At 43.3% G+C, this 26,499-nt stretch overlaps 1 protein-coding gene across 2 annotated transcripts in view; it reads left to right on the top strand.

Annotated features, from left to right (window-relative positions):
• Window positions 1-26,499, top strand: part of LOC143943049 (cytosolic phospholipase A2 delta-like) — an 83,461-nt gene that overhangs the window by 46,195 nt on the left and 10,767 nt on the right. For both annotated transcript variants that reach the window (XM_077464544.1, XM_077464543.1), the window contains exons 12-17: window positions 7,045-7,181; window positions 12,877-13,099; window positions 17,727-17,844; window positions 20,193-20,330; window positions 21,638-21,745; window positions 22,759-22,953. In XM_077464544.1, coding sequence (XP_077320670.1) covers window positions 7,045-7,181; window positions 12,877-13,099; window positions 17,727-17,844; window positions 20,193-20,330; window positions 21,638-21,745; window positions 22,759-22,953 — 919 coding nt within the window. The remainder of the gene's footprint in view (window positions 1-7,044; window positions 7,182-12,876; window positions 13,100-17,726; window positions 17,845-20,192; window positions 20,331-21,637; window positions 21,746-22,758; window positions 22,954-26,499) is intronic.

The following is a 26,499-nucleotide window of genomic DNA, read 5'->3' as shown; positions in this document are numbered from 1 at the left end:
ACCCCCTATAGCAGTGCCCTCTGCCTCCCCATCCCCCAAAGCAGTATCCTCTGTCTATTTCTCATCACATTCACCCCCCCCCCCCCTTTCACCCAGCACCCACTGACCAGCACCCATACCATATTTTGGATACTTTGCAGTGTACAGCACAGACTGTAATATATGTCTGCATTAAACCAACACATATACATTCAGTTCTCTGTAAACACATGTACACCCCATTTGTGGAATAAGGCTAGGGTCACATTTGTGTGGGCTCTTTAGCAGACACACAGAGATGCCTTTAATTCTTAATCGCACCCCCACACATTGACACCTGCATGTTTTATTTGTGTGCAAAACTACGCGGTGCTGCGACAACATGCCCTTCTGTGTGGCACGTTTTTAGGACAGGGTCATACACTTCTTTCCTTGTGTTTCTTGCAGGTACAGCAGCCCATTCAAATGAATGGACCGATGTACTTGTGATGTGAATACACTATATTGCCAAAAGCATTGGGACACCCCTCCAAATTACTGGATTCAGATTTTCCAATCACCTCCATGACCACAGGTGTATAAAAACAAGCACCTAGGCATGCAGACCGCTTCTACAAACATTTGTGAAAGAATAGGTCGCTCTCAGGAGCTCAGTGAATTCAATCATGGTACCGTGATAGGTTGCCACCTGTGCAATAAGTCCATCCGTGAAATTTCCATGCTGCTAAATATTCCACAGTCAACTGTTAGTGGTATTATAACACAGTGGAAGCAACTGGGAACAGCAACTTAAAGCGGAGGTCCACCCTAAAATGGACCTCCGCTCATCGGAATCTCCCCCCTCCGGCGCCACAATCGGCACCTTTCAGGGGGGTGGGGGGTGCAGTTACCTGGATAATCCAGGTAACTGCACCCACTTCCGGGCTAGCTCTCTGCGGAAAGGGGCGTACGTTACGCCCCTTTCCGCAAGCGCCCGCCCCCTTCAGCAAGTGCCCCGCTGCCTGCTGGGAAACACACAGCTCCCAGAGGCAGCGGGGACCGTCCGGATTGCGCCGCGCGGCTCGCGCATGCGCAGTAGGGAACCGGGAAATGAAGCCGAAAGGCTCCATTTCCTGATTCCCATACCCAAGATGGCGGCGGCAGGACCTGACAGACGAGCGAGCGATCGGCTTCGGGTGCCGACATCGCGGGCGCGCTGGACAGGTAAGTGTCACTATTTAAAAGTCAGCAGCTGCAGTATTTGTAGCTGCTGGCTTTTAAAAAAAAAAAAAAAACGCGGAGTCCCGGTGGACTCCCGCTTTAAGACATAAACGTAAAATGATAGAGTGGGATCAGCGCATGCTGAAGATCACAGTGCATAGAAGTCACCAACTATCTGCATAGTCAATAGCTACAGACCTCCAAACTTCGCGTGGCCTTCCGATTAGTACAACAGTCCGTAGAGAGCTTCATGGAATGGGATTCCATGGCCGAGCAGCTGCATCCAAGCGTTACATCACCAAGTGCAATGCAAAGCATCAGATGCAGTGGTGTAAAGCACACCACCATTGGACCCTAGAGCAGTGTAGACATGTTTTCTGGAGTGACGAATCACACTTCTGTCTCTGTCAATCCGATGGATGTGTCTGGGTTTGGCCGTTGCCAGGAGAATGGTACTTGCCTGTATGCATTGTGCTAAGTGTAAAGTTTGGTGAAGGGGGGATTATGGTGTGGAATTGTTTTTCAAGGGTTGGACTTGGCCTCTTAGTTCCGGTGAAGGGAATACCAAGACATTTTGGACAATTTCATGCTCCCAACTTTGTGGGAACAGTTTGGGGATGGCCCCTTCCTGTTTCAACATGACTGTGCACCAGTGCACAGAGCAAGGTTCATAAAGACATGGATGAGCAAGTTTGGTGTGGAGGAACTTGACTGGCCTGCACGGAGTCCTGACCTCAGCCTGTTAGAACACCTTTGGATGAATTAGAATGGACACTGCGAGCCAAGCCTTCTTGTCCAACATCTGTGCCTGATCTCACTAATGGGCTTCTGGAAGAATGGTCAAACATTCCCATAGACATACTCCTACTTCGGTAGATCACTCACTCACATGCAGCTGGAAGATTAATTTGAAGATTAAGTGAATGTGTGATAAAAGGCTATTATCTGCTTTATAAATGTCACCCTCCTTTATTTGGGCCAGCAACATCTATACACTTCTCTATACCACAACAATGTGTACCGATGTGGCCTTTGGCTATCTTAACTATTTATTGCCCACATGCCCTCATTGTACTGCAGACACTGTAGGCAAAGCAGTGTAGTGGTACGTTGCTGCCTACTTCCAGAGTTAGGACACACTTCAATCCCCTGACACCCGTTTTGATTGTACACAGCGGGAGCCTGTCAGGAAGTCCCAGCCAATGATTAACGGACAAGACCTGCTGATCAGCTGTGTCCAATCACAGCCCAGAGCTCTGTGTTGACAATCAACACAGGGCTCTGTACAGAGAGAACAATCTCTGTTTCTTATCCCTGCACAGCAGGGATGTGAAACTTAGAGATCAGCTAGTAAAATCAGCACACTTTACACACATTACACATTGTTAGGCACACATTTAGCCCCTTGATGGCCCTAGATGTAAACCCCTTCCCAGCCAGTGTCATTACTACAGTGACAGTGTGTAGTATTATCACTGATCACTGGTGATGGCAGTTAGTCAGTTCCCCCCAGTGTCAGATTGCCCGCCACACTATCGCAGTTCCACTAAGTCGCTGATCACCGCCATTATTACTATAAAAAAAAGAACGAAAATTCTAGTATATAAACCATAGTTTGTAGGTGCTATAACTTTCATGCAAACCAATTAATATACACTTATTGGGATTTTTTTTTCACCAAAGACATGTAGCAGAATTTTGGCAAAAAATTTTGAAGAAATATGAATATATACATTTTTTTTTTTTTTTTTTTTTTTTACATTTTCAGCCTTTATTTCATTTAAACCACAAAAAAAAACAAAAAAAAAAAACTGTGGTTATCAAATGACTGCCAAAAAAAACTATCTGTGTGAAAAAAATTATATAAATTTTGTTTGAGTAGAGCGTTGTATGACTGCGCAATTGTCAGTTAAATTAGTGCGGTGCTAAATAGAAAAAAATGGCCTGGCCGTGAAGGGGGGTAAAACCTTCCTGAAGTGTTTAACTTGCAGGTCATAGCGTGGAAAGAGTCATGAGTGACTCCACTTATGCTTTACCTCACTAGTGATCTACAAGCTGGGAAGATGGTGCAGCCAAAGAATTTATATCCGGCTCCTGCTTGTGTACAGGAGCCAACAGACAGGATTAAGCTGCCCACACGTTATATCATTTTCTTGTTCAATTTTCTTTAGATTTACCTTCAACTATGTAGTGCAAGAGCTGGCCTGATGGCATACAAATGAAAGTGTTTAGGTTTGACCTTATAGTAAATGGTTTTGGTTACAGATGCACCCAAATTTCAGACCCCAAAACATTTCGGCTAAAAATGAGAGAAAAATGAAAAATAAGAGGAAAAGGTGCCAATAATGGCAGCGAAAATGTGAATTTGCCACCAATTTGTGGTGATTTTACCATGATTTTCCTGTGCTTTTTGGTGTGTTTTTCATAGGTTATGTGACTCAAAAACCGCATCAAAAATGTAACAGGTGCGTTAATGATGCGTCCTTGTGTTTTCAATGCATTTGAACTGGGAGGTGTGTTTTTCTGTGCACAAAATGCAGCAAGTAGAATTTTTAACACCCCAATGGAAGCCCAACTGAACAGCGTGCAGACATACATACGGTTTAAAGGGATACATTTTTCATGAGCTTTTCTTGCACTATAGGTGGCAATAATGGCCGACAGTAAATTCATATTATTTTAAATTGATGATATTAATTAAAAAGTGGAATATAATACAAATATATATAAAAATATAAATATTTTTTAAAAATTTTAATTTTCGGTTTCGGTTTTGGTTTTTGGCCTAGTGCATCCTGCATTTCCGGCACCTCTAGATTTGGTAAATCTGAAGGAAAATTGCACAAGAAAATTGTAGCCAGATTTATCTCCTGCCACATTGGAGGACACATGAAGGCTGAGAAAGCTGGGGGTCTGGACCAGCTCTGTGACATCAGATGACAGTGGACTTTGGCTGAATTTGGGTCACAGGACTACAGAACTAAGTGCACTGCTGTAACCCAGAATTAATATAATATAATATATTATATATAATAAATATATATATATATATATATATAGATAGATAGATAGATAGATAGATAGATAGATAGATAGATAGATAGATATATTATATACATTTATATATATATATATATATATATATATATATATATGACCAAAACAGCTTTGGCCATACTTCTCTTTTACAGTAGAGCTCGGCACAAAAAGTAAGTCCTGCTGGTCCTCTTCTTCCAACTGGCCTGTAATGGAGTGATTTCTTTTGGAGGAGCAAATACTGATTTTTTTTATCAGGACCCACACCCACTTCCACAGTCTTCACTAAAGCTGGATACACACTATACAATTTTCTTTAGATTTTTTCCTTTAGATTTACCATATCCATAAAATATGAGGTCAAACCTAAAAACCTAAACACTTCACAATTTGCATTCAACCTTTCGGGGGGGGGGGGGGGGGGGGGGCGGGGATGTGTTTACCTGCTTTTGACGCCTGGAAGTTCTGCCCCCTCCTCCTTCCCCCGCCACCAGGCTATTTACAAAGCACAGCTTTCTTCGCGCATGCATAGTTGGGAACCGGCTATGAAGCTGCACAGCTTCGCTGCCGGTTTCCCTTACATGCAATGGCGGTGAGAGCACCCGAGAGCCGAGGAAAAATCAGCTAAGCTGAAGACACTGTGGGATCCCTGGACAGGTAAGTGTCCTAATATTAAAAGTCAGCAGCTATTATTTGTATTTGTAGCTGCTGACTTTTTAAATTTTTTTATGAAGTTGGCTGGAACTCCTCTTTAACCACTTCAGCCCCGGGCGTATTTGACCCCTTAATGACCAGGCCATTTTTTGCGATACGGTACTGCGTCGTTTTAACTGACAATTAAACAGTCGTGCGAAGTTGCACCCAAACAAAATTGATGTCCTTTTTTCCCCACAAATAGAGATTTCTTTTGGTGGTATTTGATCACCTCTGCAGTTTTTATTTTTTATGCTATAAACAAAAAAGAGCCACAATTTTGAAAAAACCCAATATTTTTTACTTTTTTTTTTTGCTGTAATAAATATCCCCAAAAAAATGTCTTCATCAGTTTAAGCCAATATGTATTCTTGTACATATTTTTGGTAAAAAAGCGTATATATATTGGTATAAGTTATAGCGTTTACAAAATAGGGGATATATTTATGGCATTTTTATGAATTTTTATTTTTTTTACTACTAATGGAGGCAATCAGCGATTTTTAGCGGGACTGCGACATTGTGGCAGACAGATCGGACACTTTTTTGGGACCATTGACATTTATACAGTGATCAGTGCTAAAAAAAAGCCACTGATTACTGTCTAAATGTCTGTCAGGGAATGGGTTAACACTAGGGATTGCAATCAAGGGGTTAAGTGTTCCCTAGGGAGGTGTTTCTAACTGTGGGGGGGATGGTCCTGATAGGGGGTGGAGAGAGATCGCTGTTTCTGATCACTAGGAATAGCAGATCTCTCTCTACTTCCCTGACAGAACGGGGATTTGTCTGTTTACATTGACAGATCCCCGTTCTGTCTTTTTGAGGAGCGATTGCGATTGCTTGTTACCGGCGGCTATGATCACGAGCATCGGCTCGATTCCCCTATACCTCTTAAAGCGGCAGGCGTACATCTACGACAGCTTGCGCAGCTGAGCCAACCTGCCGCAGAATAACTGCGGTGGCTGGTCTTTAAGAGGTTAAAGATGAACTTCACCTGAAAAGGAAAGTTCTGCCTTTTCTCCCCTCCCACTTTTGTATGTTTTTTTTTTTTCCTGGGAGCGGGTACCTATTTCTGGCAGATAACCACCACCATAGCTCCCAACTGTCCCTGATTTGGAGCAATGTCCCTCTTTCCCTCTGTCCCTCATTCTTCCTCATTTGTCCCTCATTTTGGGCTGATCTATATAGTTGTATATAAAATGCACTTTTTATCTATCAAAAAGTGTTTTCCAGCACTAAACCTTTCATCCAATTTCTAAATTGCTGCATTTGTAAATTCCAAAAGCCAATATAAAGGAATGGCTTTAATTAAGGAATTATAAAGGAATAGTAGTGGTAAAAAAAGCACTTGTGTGTTTAACCAATCTTGTTTTTTTTTTTTTTTTACAATTCTCCTTTAAGGGGGCGTGGCAAGGGGCACACTATGCCTGCATAGTTTTGCTGATAGGTGTCCCTCATTCCCATCTCAAAATGTTGGGAGGTATGCCCACCACCACTTCCTCTCAGCTGACCTAGGCAAGCCCAGCAGACTTTCACCTCGCCCCCCACATCACAGGTCCCTGGAGACATTTAGGAAGCACGTCAGTTCTCGCACATGTACAAGTCACTGCTAGCTAAGTTCCCACATCAAAGATGGCAGCGTCAGGTACCTGAAGACCAGCAAAGAACTGGCCTGGGTGAGGACAGCGCTGGATTCCTGGACAGGTAAGAGTATGTTATTGTTTTAGCAGCTACAGGATTTGGAGCTGCTTCGAACCCCCCCCCCCCCCAGAAGTTCCTCTATCACTGCAGCAGATTAAAATCCTGTCCCCTCTCTTGCTAGACAGGGCCATGCTGTGTGCCTGAGCTGTGTAAAACTTAGGACTGGATGGACACAAATACAAATCATTTGGCAGATAATACAGCTGTCATTTATTTATTTCATTTAGCTGTTTGCCTCCAGGTAAACTTTAAAATTCAGAAACCATACTTAGCATCGTGCACTTAAAAGCTCCTTGCCAGGGGGGATCAGTGGGGTCAGGATAGAAGCATAAACATAGACTGCTCTGCTATTCCTATGTTCCTGTTGTATACATTGTGCAGATATATTGCCCACAGTCTTCCAAGATTTCCATTTTTTTTTCTATATACATATAGATTCCAGTTGTGGCTATCATGGCAACGGGTGGAGGAGCCCGAGCAATGTCCTCTTTGTACAGTCATCTGAGCGGGCTGCAGAAGATGGGACTGCTGGACTGCATCACATATATTGCAGGGGCATCTGGATCTACATGGTAAGAGATCTTTATGCACAACCATATAAACTTGTAAATCTAGGATTTTCTTGCCAATTTGGAAGACTTTACACAAAACTAGATAGCAGAAATCAACTGATTGAAATATTACATTCTCAGTAGAAACTTGTACTAGGGGACATAAGCCTCCTTTTTAAAGTGACTGATAATACTGGAGATCCTGCTACTGTTTACATCAGGATAGAGCAGGGGTGCCCAACCACATGTGGCCCACGGAGGCTTCTGATGTGGCCCCCCAACCTAATGCTCTGGGATGGCGGGTCGGCAGGCACAGATCGCGGGTTGCCGGCCCTCCACCCCAGAGCATCAGTGTTGTGAATGAAGCTGTGGTAGAGGAAGATAGCGGCTGCGGAGCAGAGCTGCATAAGCCATTGCTTGCTCTATAGCACCGGCTCCTGTCACATGCGGAGTGATACCAAATGCAATCTGCCAGGGACAGCAACAGCTGGTGATACTTGAATTGAAGACTGTTATTAAAGGTAAGTTTATTACTAAAATCACAGTGTATAAATGGGCATATATGTTCTGCAGTGGTTACTGGACTGCTTTCAAACTGATCTGCAGCTGCAGTGCACCTGCGGGTTACCTGCACTAAGCCATAGACTTCTGTTATTACCTGCGGGTTTGGTGTTCATTCAGAAAGTGCACCACACCTGCAGCATATAATAGAAGTCTATGGCAAAGTGCAGCTAACCCGCATGAAAGCCACAGGTGCGCTGTGCTGTACTCGCGGTTGTGGGTAAACTGCAGCGCATCAGTGTGTAATCAGCCTTCGGCCCCTTTCACACGAACAGTCCAACCCAATCAGACCCTCCATTCACCTCTATGGAGCAGCAGATGTAAACAGACTTTTTGTGTCCATTTACACCCACCTACCTCCAATTCAAGCCGCTTAAAAAAACAGAAGGGGATCTGTGCTCTTCTGTCTGGGTGAATTGGATTGGAGGGCCCATTGTATAAAAAAAACAGTGGTTCTTTTTTTTTTTTTTTTACTACTACTATTCCTTTATATTGGCTTTTGGAATTTACAAATGCAGTAATTTAGAAATCAGATGAAAGGATTAGTGCTGGAAAACACTTTTTGATAGATAAATAGTGCATTTTATATACAATACAGCTATATAGATCAGACGAAAATGATGGACAAATGAGGAGGAATGAGGGACAGAGGAACATTGCTCTAAATCAGGGACAGTCCCTCCAAATCAGGGACAGTTGTAAACTATGAATAAACTTTAATCCATTAGGAATCAGAGGGCCCTGCTCCTTAGGGCTTAAAATCTAAGAGGGAGGGTCAAGAGATACAAGAGGTAATAACTGTGGGGGATGTGCTGATAAAGAAAATAAAAGTACAGTTGTTAGGTGGGGGCCAGATAGGTTTCTCTGAAGAGGTGAAAGTGGGCAAAGTAGGAGATATTCTGACAGATTGGGGTAGAGCATTCCAGGGGATTGGAGAGGCTTGGTAGAAGTCCTGGAGGTGAGCATGGGAGGTAACAAAGAAGCTAGAAAACAGGAGGTCTTGGAAGGAGTGAAGAGGTATTTTGAGTCCAGGGTAGTGATGAAGCTGGGGGCCAGGTTGTGAATGGCTTTGTAAGCTATTGTTAGTATCTTGAATTTAATAAGTTGGTTGAGTGGCAGGCAATGAAGGGATTGACAGAGAGGGGTAGCAGATGCCGAACGGTTTGTAAGGTGGATGAGCCTGGCAGCAGCGTTCATGGTGGACTGAAGGGTGGATATCCTATTTAAAGGTAAGCCAATGAGGAGGGAGTTGCTAGTCGAGGCAGGGAGTTGATTAGAAGCTTTGTGGTGCCATTGATTAGGAAGGTACGTATCTTGGAGATGTTACAGATGTTGAGGCGGCAAGCTTTGGACAGCGATTGGACAGTGATAGAAAATGTAATGGAAGTGCCTTTCAAGCATTTACAACTGCAGTAGTAATGTAGATAAATATACTCATTATAGCAGCCTGGTTTGACCACATTGTAGATGACACACTTTATGAACACATGTGGCTGGTATACTGTATATTGCAGCCTGAGTACCTTTGGTGTCGGCAGATCGGCAATATAGCAGAACAGCAATGTTTGTGATCGTTGTGCATGAATGGGTGCCACAAGGTCTACTTACAAATGATGGTGATATACCAACATATAAAGAGGGAAATTTATGGTTTGGCAATTGTGTATCTACTTTTTTAGTGCAGAGTTTTGCACAACATCGGATCACGATGTTGATCTACTCCTTCTACACTATAAGTGATTGTAAATGATAACCTTGTAAAGCAGCCTACAGGCATACCCCACTTTTAAGTGCACAATGGGGTTTATTTACTAAAGCTGGAAAGTGCAAAATCAGGCTCCCTTCTGCATAGAAACCAATGATCTTCCAAGTTTTATTTCCAAAGCTTAATTGAACAAACTGGGGTTAGAAGCTCATTGGTTTCTATGCAGAAGTGAGCCTGATTTTGCACTTTTCAGCTTTAGTAAATAAACCCCATTGTGTACTTAAGAGCCGGTTCACACAGGGGCAACACGACTTCCAACGCGACTTTTGTAGGCAACTTGGACATTACTTGTCAACACGACTTGGGGCAACTTACAACATGACTTTAAGTCGCCCCAGGCCAGGCGACTTTGGCCGTGGCCAAGCAGACAATGAGCTCTCAAGGGGGAACTCCACGCCAAATTAAAAAAAATAAAATGGCATGGGTTCCCCCTCCGGGAGCATACCAGGCCCTTAGGTCTGGTATGGATTTTGGGGGGAACCCCCCCTACGCCGAAAAAACGGAGTGGGGTCCCCCCCAAGATCCATACCAGACCCTTATCCGAGCACGAAGCCTGGCCAGTCAGGAAGGGGGTGGGGACGAGCGAGCGCCCCCTACCTCCTGGACCGTACCAGTCCGTGTGCCCTCAACATGGGGGGGTTGGAGCTTTGGGGAAGGGGGGGCGACCTGCGGCCCCCCCACCCCAAAGCACCTTGTCCCCATGTTGATGAGGACAAGGGCCTCTTCCCGACAACCCTGGCCGTTGGTTGTCGGGGTCTGCGGGTGGCGGGCTTATCGGAATCCGGGAGCCCCCTTTAATAAGGGGGCCCCCAGATCCCGGCCCCCCACCCTATGTGAATGAGTAAGGGGTACATCGTAGTGACATCGTAGTACCACCAGTGATTAATTTCCACATAGGATCATATGTCATAGGGCTGTAACGGTAAATTGTGTAATTTTTTATTGTTTTTTATGAATATACACTCACCGACCACTTAGGTACGCCTCTTCAATTGCTTGGTAATACAAATTGCTAATCAGCCAATCACATGGCAGCAAACTCAATGCACTTAGGCATCTAGATGTGGTGAAGACGACTTGGTGAAGTTAAAACTGGCATCAGAATGGGGAAGTAAGGGTATTTAAGGGACTGTGAACGTGACATGGTTGTTGGTGCCAGACGGTCTGGTCTGAATATTTAAACTGCTGATCTACTGGGATTTTCACACACAACCATCTCTAGGATTTACAGAGAATGGTCCAAAAAAGGGAAAATATCCAGTGGGCGGCAGTTGTGTGGAGGAAAATGCCTTGGTGAAGTCAGAGGTCAGAGGAGAATGGCCTGACTGATTCAAGATGATTGAAAGGCAACAGTAACTCAATTAACCACTCATTACAACCAAGGTATGCAGAATACCATCTCTGAATGCACAACACATCGAACCTTGAAGCAGAGGGGCTACAGCAGCAGAAGACCACACCAGGTGCCACTCCTGTCAGCTAAGAACAGGAAACTGAGGCTAGAATTCTCACAGCCTCACCAAGATTGGACAACAGAAGATTGGAAACACATTACCTGGTCTGATGAGTCTCGATTTCAGCTGTAACATTCAGATGGTAGGGTCAGATTTTGGTGTAAACAACATGTAAGCATGGATCCATCCTTCCTTGTATCAATGGTTCAGGCTGGTGGTGGTGTAATGGTGTGGGGAATATTTTCTTAACACACTTTTGGCCCCTTAGCACCAATTGAGCATCGTTTAACCAGTTAAGCCCCGGACCAATTTGCAGCCAAAGGACCAAGCCCCTATTTGGGATTTGGCACTGCGTCGCTTTAACTGACAATTGTGCGGTCGTGCGACGTGGCTCCCAAACAAAATTGGCGTTCTTTTTTTCCCACAAATAGAGCTTTCTTTTGGTGGTATTTGATCACCTCTGCGGTTTTTATTTTTTGCGCTATAAACAAAAATAGAGCGACAATTTTGAAAAAAATTCAATATTTTTTACTTTTTGCTATAATAAATATCCCCAAAAAATATATAAAAAATGTTTTTTCCTCACTTTAGGCCGATATGTATTCTTGTACATATTTTTGGTAAAAAAAATTGCAATTAGCGATTATTGATTGGTTTGCGCAAAAGTTATAGCATTTACAAAATAGGGAATCGTTTTATAGCATTTTTATTAATAATTTTTTTTTTTACTAGTAATGGCGGCAATCAGCGATTTTTATTGTGACAGTGACATTATGGCGGACACATCGGACATTTTTGACACATTTTTGGGACCATTGTCATTTATACAGCAATCAGTGCTATTTAAATGCACTGATTCCTGTGTAAATGACACTGGCACTGAAGGAGTTAACCACTAGGGGGCAGTGTAGGGGTTATGTATGACGTTATGTTTTTTTTATTGTAGGGGGCGTGGCTTTGACGTCACTGATCGTCTTTCCCTATATCAAGCAACAGACGATCGGTGACAGCCACAGTAGGAAGCTCGGGGAGAGGTTTGTTTACACAGACCTCTCCTCGTTCTTCAGCTCTGTGAACCGATCGGGTCCACTGGTCCCGCGGCCACGGTCACGGAGCTCAGGACTGGGTCGGACACACGGCTGGGCACTTAAAGAGCAACGTACAGGTACGTGCTTGTGCCCAGCCGTGACATTCTGCCGACGTACATCGGCGTGGGGCGATCCTTAAGTGGTTAAATGCAATGGCCTACCTGATTATTGTTGCTGACCATGTCCATCCCTTTATGACTACAGTGTAGCCATCTTCTGATGGCTCCTTCCAGCAGGATAATACACCATATCACAAAGCTCAAGTCATCTCGCCACTGGTTTCTTGAACATGACAATGAGGTCACTGTACTCCAATGGTCTCCACACTCACCAGATCTCAATCCAGTAGAGCACCTTTGGGATGTAGTAGAACAGGAGGTTCAAATCATGGATGTGCAGCCGACAAATCTGCAGCAACTGGGTGATACTATCACGTTATTATGGACCAAAATCTCAGAGGAATTTTTCCAACACCTTGTTGAATCGATGCCACCAAGAATTAAGGCAGTTCTGAATGCAAAAGCGGTCCAAACCGGTACTAGCAAGGTGTACCTAATAAAGTGGCCGGGGTATATCTGTGATAAAATGTGTTTCTTTACTGATCAAGCTAACTTTTTGGGTAAAAAAACATATACTGTATATAACTATGTACATATAATATATTTTTATTGCAATACAGTTTATGATGGTAGCAGGGTTAAGCCACTGAAGTTGGTTTCAAATGCAAAGTGCAGATATTATCGTTTACACACGTGCATGCTCTGTTCTGCCCATTTTTAAAGTTCAGTATTGATTTTGATAAATAAGTTGTATTTGCCATTCTGTTTTTTTTTTCCCCTCTTAATTAGGACCATGAGTAAGCTTTATGAAGACCCTGAATGGTCACAAAAGGAGCTTTCAGAGTCAATAAGCAATGCAAAGAAGCATGTGACCAGGAAGAAAATAGGCGCCTTGTCCATGCAGAGGCTGAAATACTATCGCAAAGAGCTCAAACAAGCTGCCAAGGATGGGCAGGAGACTTCATTTACTGACCTCTGGGGGCTAATGATTGAATCAATGTTCTATAATGGGGTATGACAATTCTAAAAGTAAATATGTGGTCTGTTAAATTTGAATTCATTTTAATTATAATCATTGCAGGTTTTAAAACTTATGGATTATTTTTTTCTCATCTCGTTGTTGGATATAATGTTCATTTTATTAAATAAGACACCTGTGCAAAAACAAAAGTGTGTCTCAAGTCAAGACTTTTTTTTTTTAAAGAGTAGGTCCACTCTGTAATAAAAAAATAAAATAAAAGTCAGCAGCTACAAATCCTGTAGCTGCTGACTTTTAACCACTTCAGCCTGGGAAGATTTGGCTGCTGAATGACCAGGCCCTTTTTTTGCGATTCGCCACTGAGTTGCTTTAACTAAAAATTGCGCAGTCGTGCGACGCTGCACCCAAGCAAAATTGATGCCTTTGTTTTCACACAGATAGAGCTTTCTTTTGGTGGTATTTGATCATCTCTGCGGTTTCTATTTTTTACACTATAAACAAAAAAGCAACAATTTTTAACTAAATGGAAATCCATTTTGCACTGAAAGTGCACTTGGAAGAAAAGTCGCTGTAGATCCGAGCGGGACATGCAAGGAAAATAAAAAACAGCATTTTAGCTTGCATGTGATTAATGATAAAATCAGCAGAGCTTCCCCTCATTTCAGATCTACCCCTTAGATTTAGAGTGACTGCACTTCCAAGTGCACTTGTACTGCAAAGTGGAGTTGCCGTTTGTAAATAACCCCCAATATTTTGTACTTTTTGCTATTATAAATATCCCCATTTTTTTTTGTTTTTAGAAAGCTAATTTTTTTCTCAGTTTAGGCCGATGTATATTCTTCTACATATTTTTGGTAAAAGAAAATTGCAATAAGCGTATATTGATTGGTTCGCGCAAAAGTTATAGCGTCTACAAAATAGGGGATAGATTTATAGCATTTTTCTTATCTTTTTTTTACTAGTAATGGTGGCAATCTGCGATTTTTATCAGGACTGCGACATTATGGCTGACACATCAGACACTTTTGACACATTTTTGTGATCATTGGCATTTATACAGCGTTCAGTGCTATAAAAATGCACTGATTACTGTAAAAATGACACTGGCAGAGAAGGGGTTAACACTAAGTGGCAATCAAGGGGTTAACTGTGTTCCCTGTGTGTGTTTCTAACTGTAGGGGGAGGGGACTGACCTAGAGGAAATGACAGATCCTGGTTCCTAACTATTAGGAGCTCAAGATCTGTCTCTCCTCACAGAACAGAACAGAGATTTGTGTGTTTACAAACACACACATCCCTGTTTTGCCTAACATGACCGCAATCGATCGTACCCGGCAGTCATCATAACCGTTGGCCACGTGCATCGACACCCCCCAAGTGTGGCGGGTGCGCACCCGCCTGCTATCCCGCTTAAAGGAGTTGATGTATAGCTATGACGGCTTGCAGAATTGTACCGATCTGCCACAGTATAATGACGGCGGCTGGTCAGCAAGCGGTTAATAAAGGGACACTTACCTGTCCAGGAGTTTAGCGCCATTCTCACCATGGATAGTTCTTTAGTAGCTTTTGGGTTCCCAGTGCCAGCATCCTAACTGTGGGCAGCCGGCTATGGGGCTTTTGGCTTTATAACTGGCTGCGCATGCTCGAACCGTGCTGCGTTTTGTGAATTGTCCCGACTCCCGCTGTCTTTTGGGATCTGTGACGTGTCCCAGAAGTGTGCATGGGAGGGAGGGGAGAGGAAATATTTGATCTGAGCTGAAGTGGGAGTGGGTACTTTTCAAAAAACCTCCCCCCACTTCCAAAACAATTTAATGCCAAACATGGCATGAGAGGAGGACTTAAAGCGGAACTTCCCCCTTTGGGTGGAAAGGTTTGACCCCCTGTCAGTCAGTTTTTTGTTGCTGCTTGCTGGGTGTATTCACTCTCTTTATTTTCCTGAGTCTATTGTTAGAGGACAGAAAGTGATTAAGAATCGCAAGTTTTACAATTATCACCAGATAAGAGGTGGCGGCTGTCTAAAGGGATTCGCTTACCTCACTTTAGAGAGATTTCCTTTAACTTCCTGTTGCATCTCCAGGGCAAGTAATGGAAATCTCCCCTTGGGACACATACAAGAAAAAAAAAGAAAAAACTGCCAGGAGTTTTAACCCTTTCTTACTGTATTCAAAACTCTGCTGAAAAATTAAATTGTGGTTGTACATACATTTTATGGTCAGTACTTTGTAGCAACTAATCAGAATTAGTTTTTCTCTAAACAGTGGTTCTCTGTTGAGATGTTAAATGGTTTTGAAACAGTGGCGGCCCATCCATAGAGGGCGCACGAGCGCTGCCCTCCCCTCAGCCATGCGTCCGGCCCCCTGACCTACATATCAGGGTGCTGGACTATGGATTTCAATGGGGGGGGGAATGTTTTTTTGAAGTACGTGATTAGAGCCAGAGATTCTAATAGGTTTAAATAAGGGTGGGCTTGGGGCGCAGAGCACAATCGTCACAGTTTTGTGACAATAGCAAATTCATTTTCACTATTTTCACACTAAAGTTCCTCCCTGCCGATCAGAAGGCAGGTTGTGAGACCTGTTTCCTGATTGGCCAAAGCATCAGGGATCCTATTGGATGCCTAACGCTTAGGCAGAAGAGAGAGGAGACACGAGGCGGAGGAAGAGGAAACCGGAGTTGCTGCCCACACCCCCCCACATGTACATCGGGCAGACCGTGCTGGAGGACATCACAGCCTGCCACCTACCATTTTTTTTCCAAGGCCATTAGAGTCTTGGGGCCCTTTTACATGGGCTTTGTCAGCTGAATCAGAGCTGAATAGGACAGATGTGCAATTTAAATCTGTATTCTAAGTGGACAACATTTTGCTTACATTTAAAGAGGCAGTAAACCCTGATGGGTTTACTTCCTCTTTGTTTCCCTGCAAAGGTAAAGCATAATGGGCTACTATGCATCACATAGTAGCTCATTATGTGTCACTTACCTGACACAGGAGCCAGCAATGTCACCACTGTCCCCTCTTCAACGGAACGTCCATCTTCTTTCCGGGTATTGTGGCTCTGGTGCTGTGATTGGCTTGTGCTGCAATCACGTCACTCCCGCGCATGCGCATGGGAGCCGCCACTAACGGCATATCACCGTTAGCAGCGGCATGCTCAGTGCGCCTGCACGCCGCTGACAGCGGTGCCTGTCTTTTTGCAAATATCTCCTAAACCGTGCAGGTTTAGGAGATATTTCTTGGACCTACAGGTAAGCCTTAATCTAGGCTTACCTGTAATTCAAAGTGGTCTGTAAGGGTTTACAACCACTTTAAGGTAATGGCACAGACACTTATAACATTTGTTTTAGTAACACTAATGCCCCATACACACGATTGGACTTTCCGCCTACAAAACCGTGGATTTTTGTCCTGCATACACACTGTCACACAAATGTTGGCCAACAATTCCAAACGTGGGAACGCGGTGACATACAAGACGTATGACGAACCAAGAAAAAGGAAGTTCAAAAGCCAGTGCGGCTCCTACTGCTTGATTCCGAGCATGTGTTAATGGGCGACGGACTTGTATACACACGATCAGACTTTCTGACAACAACATTTTGTTGCCGGAAAATCTGAGAACCAGCTAGCAAACATTTGTTGGCGGAAAGTCCGACAGCAAATATTCGATGGAGCATACACTTGGTCAGACTTTCCAACAACAAGCTTACATCCAACATTTCCCATCGGAAAATCTGACCGTGTGTATGCGGCATTACAGTTTTTGTGCTTCCCCAAGGCTGTGAAGGGACAGTGAAAAAGCAACAGATTGATTTCCCCATATCTTCTCTGTCCTTCCATGAACATGTTCCTTGTTAGGATAGGAGCACTGAACACAACTATCTGTCTCATTGGCTGCTTCTGCTTCTCTATTTGTGAGCTCTGCTAAATAGGCATTGCAAGAAGCAGATATCGGGTTATTCAAGTACTTACACTGCTTGTGTTAACAAAAAAAAAGAAAACCAAGCTGCGATAAATTCTTTGTTCACCACAGCGCCTCTTACTGCTAGCATACTGAGATCCTGGTGATATGGTCTTGGAAAACTCTGCTTATGCCGCATACACACGACCGGACTTTTCGAGGGACTAGATCCGACAGACTTTCGATGGAGTTCTGACGGAGTTCTGACAGAGTTCTGACGGACTTTCCGAATGAACGGACTTGGCCACACACAATCACACCAAAGTCCGACGGATTCGAACGTGATGACGTATGACTGGACTAGAATAAGGAAGTTCATAGCCAGTAGCCAATAGCTGCCCTAGCATCGGTTTTTGTCCGTCGGACTAGCATACACACGAATGGACTTCTCGGTCCGGCAGAGTTCCGGCGGAAAAATTTGAAACATGTTCTATTTCTAAAGTCTGTCGGATTTTTACAAATCTAAAGTCCGCTGCAGCCCACACACGATCGAATGGTCTGCCGGAATTGTTCCTTCGGACCTTTGATGTCGAAAAGTCTGCTCGTGTGTACGGGGCATAAGTTTGCATACCTTTAAAACCAAAATGTTTACCTTTACTCTTTTTTACTTTCCTGATTATTATTAGGTTGAACGGTTGACTTTTTTTTTTTATTGGGTTGAAAGTACAGACATTGATGTAATATAACTTTTTACTTTACAGAGAAATGAAAGCAGGCTTTCTGATCAACAATCGGCCTTGGAGAACGGCCAGAACCCCTTACCTATTTACCTGGCTATGAATGTAAAGCATGATGCAGTCAGCACACTGGACTTTAAAGGTATTCACTAAATATTGACTCAAATGTATGGGGGAGTGAAACTTGCTCAACTCCTTGCTTTAAGACAAAAAAAGCCAAAAGCCAAATGCTCATTTCATTCTTTTTTATTTATTGAACTGGATGCTCCTTCAAAATATTTGAAAAGCCTATTTTGGCCGCTTGTATACCTAATGCTATAAAACATTTTGAAAACATTTTGAAAATCACTTTTCAATCAAGTACCATTAAAGCTTATGTTTTTAGTAAAAAAAAAAAAAAAAACAGCACAAGGGACATCATTTACTATCTGTGTGATGTGTCCCCTGTGTTGCTGTCTTGGTTTAGTAGAAAAAAGGAGGTACTCACCAATACTATGACTATGCCCTCCCTTTCCCATCTACAGAAGACTTACTATAACTTCTATGAATGAAAGACCAGGTATTAAAAATGAAGCTGGTGGTTCTTTCATTCATCTTCCTGTCCTCCATTCATAGATATTTTTTCTATTAAACCAAGAGACAGCAACACAAGAGACACATCACACAGATAGTAAATAATGTCCCCTGTGCTGTTTTTTTTTATCTGTGTGATTTGTCCCTTGTGTTGCTGTCTCTTGGTTTAGTAGAAAAAACATCTATGAATGGAGAACAGAAGGATGAATGAAAGATCCACCAGCTTAATTTTGCATACCTGTTCTTTCATTCATAGAAGCTATAGTAAGTCATCTGTGGATGGGAAAGGGAGGGCATAGTCAGGCACTCTTGGTGAGTGTCCTCTTTTTCCCACTAAGCCAGGAGATAGCAGCACAAGGGCAGGGGGTACAGTAAAGAATGTCCCTTGTACTGATTTTTTTTAATAGCTAAACTTTAGCTCATAACACTGACACTTAGTAAAGTGGTCAGATGTAAAACCCAAAGTCTACCTCCAGAGTTCAGATATGATGTAAGTGGAAGAAGAGGCTGATCCAACAAGTCAACCCATGTAGCGTGGGCATAGCCTCCCTGCATGGGACACGCATTTTTTCCCCCAGAGTTCTACTTTAAAGGGAATCCATTTACTGGTGCAATCTTCATAATGTATCATACCCATGATAATGTGCAGCTGCTGCAGCATTAGCCATTGTGCTGGGTGTACACGAATAAATCTTATAAAGATTGCACCAGTAAATGGGTTCCCTTTAACTCCAAACTTTGTTTCCATGGTGATAGGAGATGGGCATGGACATGGGCCTGAAATCTGAGACAAACTGATCATTGATTCTCCTGATCATATACCTGGCCTCAGAGAATATTCACCCCAAATTAGGGCTGGGAAATCTTACTGTTGTAGACTCCACACTACATGATGCCATGGATGGTCACCTCACTAATTTAGGCGTTTGGAGCCAGAGCCGAGGACTGGCACTATGTGTAAGATGCTGCCTGCTTGTAAAATCTGTGTCAAAGAGACAGGAACTCAGCTTTACAAGTTGTGATCATAACACTTGGACTTACCACTGAAGAAGATCTACAAGCCGGCTCCTCCTGCATGTCTTTACAGGCTCTGGACTGCAGGCTATGTGTCTCCGCCCCCCACCCTGGACAATGCCGGTGTTCTGTCCAAAAATGTCCGCCTATCGAATAGTGTCCGCCCCGTACTGTGCAGGCGCAGTGCTTGTGCAGTACGGAGCACAAGGAGATTTGGAAAATCTCTGAAGATGATGTGCCGTGAGTCCAGGTGCAAGCCCCACCATCCAAGTGGGCATAGGGTTGCACATAGAGGGCCCCTCGCGGGCTCGCTTCGCTAGCCACACTTCACTCGCCACACTCCGGGCACGGCCTTGCTTCTCTCTGCTCTTTTTTATTCTAACTCTATGTCCTCTTGGATGGTGGGGCTTTAACCCGGACGCCGTTCATCTTCGGATATTTTCGGAATCTACTTGTAATGTGTACTGCGCGTGCGCAGTACACAGCGGACACTATCCGACGGGGACAGTATTTGACAGGACACCGCCTGACGATTGGTCCTCTGTCCTCCATGGGGTGGGGATCCCTGCAGCTCTGTAACTCGAGCGTGGAGGCTTGGGCTTGATCTAACTAATGGTTTTCTACACTTCTCTATCTACAGCTGGGGTATGTGTGTGCTAGTGAGAGGAGGAGGTGGAGGCTTTTTTTCTTGCTAGCGGCGATGGAGGTCGGAGGTGATAGATTAATTTCATGTGCTGCTCTATGTGGAGCGGGCCCCTTGGGACGCTTGGGCCCCTTACCTGAGTACTGCCTGTACCCCCCTGATGGCCTGTCCATAGGGATAGCAGAGTGGACTTTGCTGCAGACACTGTGTTATTGTGCTGCCTCTATTTTTGTGTTTTATATAATATTATTTCTTTCCAGAGTGGTGTGAGTTTACACCATATGAAGTAGGGCTTCTGAAATATGGTGCCTCCATCCGCACAGAAGACTTTGGAAGTGAATTCTATATGGGGCGGTTAATGAAGAAGCACCCCGAACCTCGTATTTGTTACTTACAAGGTATAGCTTTGTGTGTGTGTGTGTGTGTGTGTGTGTGTGTGTGTGTGTGTGTGTGTATATATATTTAATAAATAAATAAATATATATATACAGTGGATATAAAAAGTCTACACACCCCTGTTAAAATGTTACGTTTCTGTGATGTAAAAAAAAATCTTAATTTTTCAGTTTGTTTGCACCCTCCAAAAAAAAATGTTGAGCACCAGCCACCACTGGTTATGATGGATAATTATCTGCCTGTTTTTCTCAGCATCAAGCACACCATTGATCTTGACCAAATCTCCGACTCCGTTTGCAGAAATGCAGCACCAAACTTGCAAGGAATCTGCACCATGCTTCACTGTTGCCTGCAGACACTCAATATTGTACCCTTTGGCAAAAAACTGCCTCCTTCTACAGCCAAATATTTCACATTTTGACTCATCAGTCCAGAGCACCTGTTAAAACAGTAAAGGTTAGCCTTGTCACACCACTATGGGGTGCTTAGTCATAGCACCCCATAGTGGTGTGAAACATGTCAGATTTTCATTGATTCTTCCTGTGCCTCTGATGTCTTTGTATCAGAAGAATTTTTAAACAGATTCATATGTAAACAAATAGAAGCCGGTTATCGGCATTCCTTTCCTCATGCTGTCAGCACGAGGATTGGAGGAGATAATTGGCTTCTCTAAAAGGGACATGTACACTAATACTCAGGGCACTGATTATCAGTGTCATGATTATCAGTGCAGTCCAAACAGTGCTGCCAATGTGTGCCCACCAGTGCTGCCAATGTGTGCCCACCAGTGCTGCCAATCTATGCCCACCATTGCTGCCAATCAGTGGTGCCCATCAGTGCCTTTTCATCAGTGTCGCCTATTAGTTCTGCCTACCAGTACCCATCAGTGCTGCCTCATCAGTGCCCATCATTGCAGCCTCATCAACACACATCAACGAAGGAGAAAAAAATTACCCGTTTCCAAAATTTTATAACAAATTTTTTTTTTCTTTATTTGTTTATTAGGCAAAAAAAGAAAAAAAAATTAAATACCACCAAAAGAAAGCTGTATTTGTGTGAATAAATGATAAAAATGATTTGAGTACAGTGTTGCATGACTACGCAGATGTCATTCACAGTGCGAGAGAGCTAAAAGCTGAAAAATAGCCTGGTCAGGAAGGAGGTAAAAGTGCCCAGTAGGCAAGTGGTTAAATAGTAAATATGGAATCTGCATGAGAAATATTTTACACTGCATCAAGAAAAATTATAAGTGATTTCATTTCAAGTCTGGACGTAAATAAAAAAAAATATTTTCTGCTTCTTTGTGCAGGTTTGTGGGGAAATGTCTTCTCCTTGAACTTGGTGGACACGTGGTATCTCACAACACAGTTGGATACTTTCTGGGACAACTGGGTGAAAGACAGAGTTAAGGACATAGGTATATTTTGTGGTGTTATTGGAATGTTGAATGAAAAGATGTGTCCTAGCACTGATGAAGTAATTATATGAGCCAAATGTGTATAATATATTTTTATTATAATATTCATTAACCTGTGTTCAGGCATTTAAGGCTAAAACAGACTGACAAAAAATAGGGGGGGGGGGGGGGTGAGGAACTAGGGAGGGTATAAGCATAAAGCGGAGCACCACCCAAAAGTGGAAGCTTTGCTTATCTGTCTTCTCCCCCCCAGTCAGGGGCGGACTGACCATTCGGCCACTCGGGCACTGCCCGAGGGCCCCGAGCCACTAGGGGGCCCCATCAGGGTTGCCAGCCTCAGTAAAACAAGGCACAGGATGTAAAAATCTTTTTTTTTACATCTGTCTCTGAAATGTCCCTTACCGACATCCTTTTGGTCTAAAAATCCTGAGATTATAGCTGCCCCACCTCTCCAGTACCTTCTCAGCCAATAGAAACATGTCTGTGTATACTGTGTGTACATGTATGTGTATACTGTGTGATTGTATACTGTGTGTGTGTATACTGTGTGGCCCCATAATCTCGGATTGCATGGGGGCCCCATAATCTCCTATTGCCCGGGGGCCCCATGAGTTGTCAGTCCACATTTGGCACCTTTCGGGGGGAGCGCTTATCTGTCTTTTAAAGTTCGGCCCCCCTCCTCCTTCGCCCACCTCCGGCCCATTCAGAAAGTGCAGTGCGCTTCATGCATGCGCAGTAGGGAGCTGGCTGTGAAGCCGCAAGGCTTTACTGCCAGTTTCCCTTAGAAGCAATGGCGGTGGCAGCACCCAAGAGCAAAAATCAGCTGGGGTGCCAACATTGTGTGATCCCTGGACAGGTAAGTGTCCTAATACTTCAACAGCTAGAGTATTTGGAGCTGCTGGCTTTTATTTTTTTCTAAAGAAGGCTGGACCTTCTCTTTAACCAATGAATTTGCATACTACCTTGAAAATCATTGTAATGGGTTATGATATATTCCTCTTTTATTCCTCAAGATAAGGATGACATCATACAGAGAAGAGAATCAGCTCACTTGAAAACCCGTTTGTTCACCCCATCTGGCTCAGTCAACCAGCTTCTGAAGGGAGTACTGACCAACAGGCCAATAGATGGACAGCAGCAAAACTTCCTGCGTGGGCTCCATCTACATAAGAATTATCATCAGCACTCACAATTTACCACATGGAAAGGTAAGCCATGAACACGTGCCCCACTGTAGCACATACTTTTTCATAGGTATGTGCAAAGCAAGGGTTATGGTATAATAATAACAAGAATCATTTATGGTTCAATTGTCACTAGCCTGACAGCTCACTTGCCTTTATAAAATGTAGCTTTAAAATGGTTGTAAGTGTAAAATAAAATAAAAAATAACAAACATATCATGCTTACTTGCTCTGTGTAAAAGAACTGCACAGAGCCGCTCCGAACCTCCTCTTCTGGAGTCCCGTGCTGGCTCTCCTGGCTCCTCCTCTATGTCAACTGCCCCCATTGGAAGCCACTTCCCATGGGGGCACTCGTGTGTGTGTGCTTGCTCCCAAACCCCGCGATTGACACAGACTGTGGGACTTAGCCCTGCCCCCTCTCCCTTGTCACTGGCTGTGATTGACAGCAGTGAAAGCCAATGGCACTCAGTGCCCCAGCAAAGCCAGTGAGACCCAGAAGTGAGGGGAGAGAAGAGCTGCAGACGTGCACTGCGCTGGATCAAATGAGGGCTCCGGTAAGGAAAAAAGGGAGGGGTAAGGAGGGATACTGATGCCTAAACATTTTTACCTTCTTTTTTTTATTTTATTTTTTTTACACGGTCACTTTTACATTTTTTTAAATCAGTTTTATTGTTATTACAGGGAATATAAATATCCGCTGTGATAGCAATAGGCAATGACAGGTACTCTTTATGGAGAAATCTGGGGTCTATTAGAGCCCAGATCCCTCCTCTGCCCTTAAAAGCAAGCAAACCAAGATCGGTGTGATCAGATGATTTTCATTCTTAAAAATGGAGCTGTTTGCATGCAGGAAAACTAGAAAGGATGCATGCTCATCCCTTCCATTCCTATATCATAGAGGTGAACAGAGGCGTCTGATCTCCTGATGGGATGGGAGAGCCCGAGAAAGACACAAAGGCTGTGTGAGCGGGGGGATGTCCTCTCCTGCTGCTTGTAAAAGCAATCCAGTGGCTAGTTAGCCATTAGGATTGCTTTTCACAAGAGAGACAACAGTTTGCTTTAAAAAAAAACAATACAGGCATCGTCCTGGTATAAGCACTTGAAGTTCACCGATGTACCAATACATCGCTCGTAGTCAAGTGGTTCAATTCAGTATTTTACTTTAACAAGCTTCACCCCTCCCTCCTGTTCACCCCTATGTACAAGAGCAATTTCTACATTTCTGCTATAGACCTGTTTATTTGGCAATAACCTTGTCATTACTTAAAGTGGAAGTAAACCCACTTTTTTAACTTTTACCTACAGGAAAGCCTATAATAAGGCTTACCTGTAGGTAAAAAAAATATCTCCTAAACCTGTACGGTTTAGGAGATATTCCCCTCGGTATGCGCCGCTGACTGCAGCGGCGCATGCGCACAAGGGGGTTCTCTCCGCGAAAATCCGGCAGCGCTCGTCCGGCCGGATTTAAATCTCCCGCGCGCATGCGCGGGAGTGACGATATCGCGGCTCCGGCCACTCACAGCGCCGGAGCCGCGATACCCGGAAGAGACGCCGAGGGAGCATGTCGGCTTCCTCGGCGTGGATCGGGCGAGATGTCGGGGCCTCGTTCTAAGGTAAGTATTTCATAATGAGCTAGTATGCGGTGCATACTAGCTCATTATGCCTTTTGCTTTGCAGGTTTAAAAAAAAAAAAAAAAAAAAATGCGGGTTTACTACCGCTTTAAGAAAACAATACATATTTCACATAATTACATATAATAAATAAATATATAAAACATTATATATAATATTTTTAAGGGCAAACAAGGCTTTCTTTTTAATAAAATGCCTTGCAACAATGATTTTTTTTTTCAAATCTGAGACAATAAAACAAAACAAAACAGAGCATACTTTTTTTTTGAGCAGTGTTAAGTTAACCAGTTCAATACTGGGCACTTTCACCCCCTTCCTGCCCAGGCCAATTTTCAGCTTTCAGTGCTTTGAATGATAATTAGTCATGCAACATTTTACCCATATAATATTTTTTTTTCACACAAATAGAAAATCTTTTGGTGGTATTTAATAACCACTAGGTTTTTTTATTTTTTGCGCTATAAATGAAAAAAGACTGAACATTTTGTAACAAATGTGTTTTTATTAGTTTCTGTTATAAAATTTAGCAAATAAGTAATTTTTCTTAATAAACGTTGACCACAATGTATACTGCTGCAGTTTTTTGGTAAAAATAACCCAAATCAGTGCATATTATTTGCTCTGTGTGAGAGTTAGGCCGCGTACACACGGGCGGACTGTTCGCCCAACTTTGTCCGCTGAACAGTGTTTGGGCGGACAGTCCGCTCGTGTGTGGGCTTTCAGCGGACAGTTTCAGCGGACAGTTTGACGAACAAGGTTTTTCGGAAATTCCGTAAAACTGTCCGCTGAAACCTTGTTTGAGCGAACAGTCCGCCCGTGTGTAGGCTTGTTCGTCAAACTAAGTTCCGCGCATGCTCAGAAAGGATTTACACGCCGAAAGTTATAATGCAGTGTATAGGACGTCGTATTTTTCGTCCCGTCGTACGTGCCGTTCACGTCATCGCGCACGGTTTCAGCAAACTGTTCGTTCGTCGTGTGTGGCCATGTCCGTCCATGCTAATTTTGAGCGGACTGTTTGCCGAAACTGTTTGACGGACAAAGTTGGGCGAACAGTCCGCCCGTGTGTACGCGGCCTTATAGCGTCTACAAGCTATGGCACCAGTCATTGAATATTGATCACACCTGATGCACAGACAGCCTATCTCATTTCTTAAGGACCTAAAATGCCAAGACAGTACAGATACCCCCCAAATTACCCCTTTTTGGAATGTGGACAGTCCAAGGTATTTAGTAAGAGGCATGGTAAGTTTTTTAAAGTTGTAATTGGGAAGGTTTTATAGTAGAAAGTAAAAAATATTGTTTTCTTTTTTCAAAATTGTCTGTCTTTTTTGTATATAGCACAAAAAAAATGCAGTGATCAAAAACCACTAAAATAAAGCTGTATTTGTGGGAAAAAATTAACAGTACCGTATAGTAAAAAATGGCCTGGTCAGGAAGGGGGTAAACCTTCTGGAGCTGAAGTGGTTAAAACAAACAAACAAAAAAAACAGACTCCATGTAATAATCGTTAATGACTTGAATTAAGCCCTGGTTCACGTTGCAGCGATTTGGCAAGTGATTTGCCATGTCAAATCGCATGCAAAATTGGCGGCTATTGCTGGCAATGGCACTGTCCGGATCGGTGCAACGCCGCATTTGCCAAAAGTAGTTTCTGACCTAATTTTGGCGAATTCGGGGTGCGATTTCAGTAGACTTCTGTGCAGAAACCAACACAGATGTCTCTGAAATTGCCCCTAAAGTTGGGACTGACATGCGGGAATGAAATTGTGCGAGTTCAGATAAACTCGCAAAATGTTATTCCCGCTGTCAGTGTGAACCAGGGCTAAAAGTCTATACTGCTAGGCAACAATATTGCTTAACATTTTAGACATTATGCTAAGATATACGTTAAAATTATTCTTCTTTACAAGGATGTAAAAAACACAATAAAAAAAAACT

The sequence above is a fragment of the Lithobates pipiens genome, unplaced genomic scaffold (assembly GCF_037356315.1).
Source record: "Lithobates pipiens isolate NorthernLeopardFrog02 unplaced genomic scaffold, aLitPip1_a1.2 Scaffold_30, whole genome shotgun sequence".
Taxonomy (NCBI): domain Eukaryota; kingdom Metazoa; phylum Chordata; class Amphibia; order Anura; family Ranidae; genus Lithobates; species Lithobates pipiens.
The sequence above is the reverse complement of the archived record's forward strand: the minus strand, read 5'-3'. Positions and strand labels throughout refer to the sequence as shown.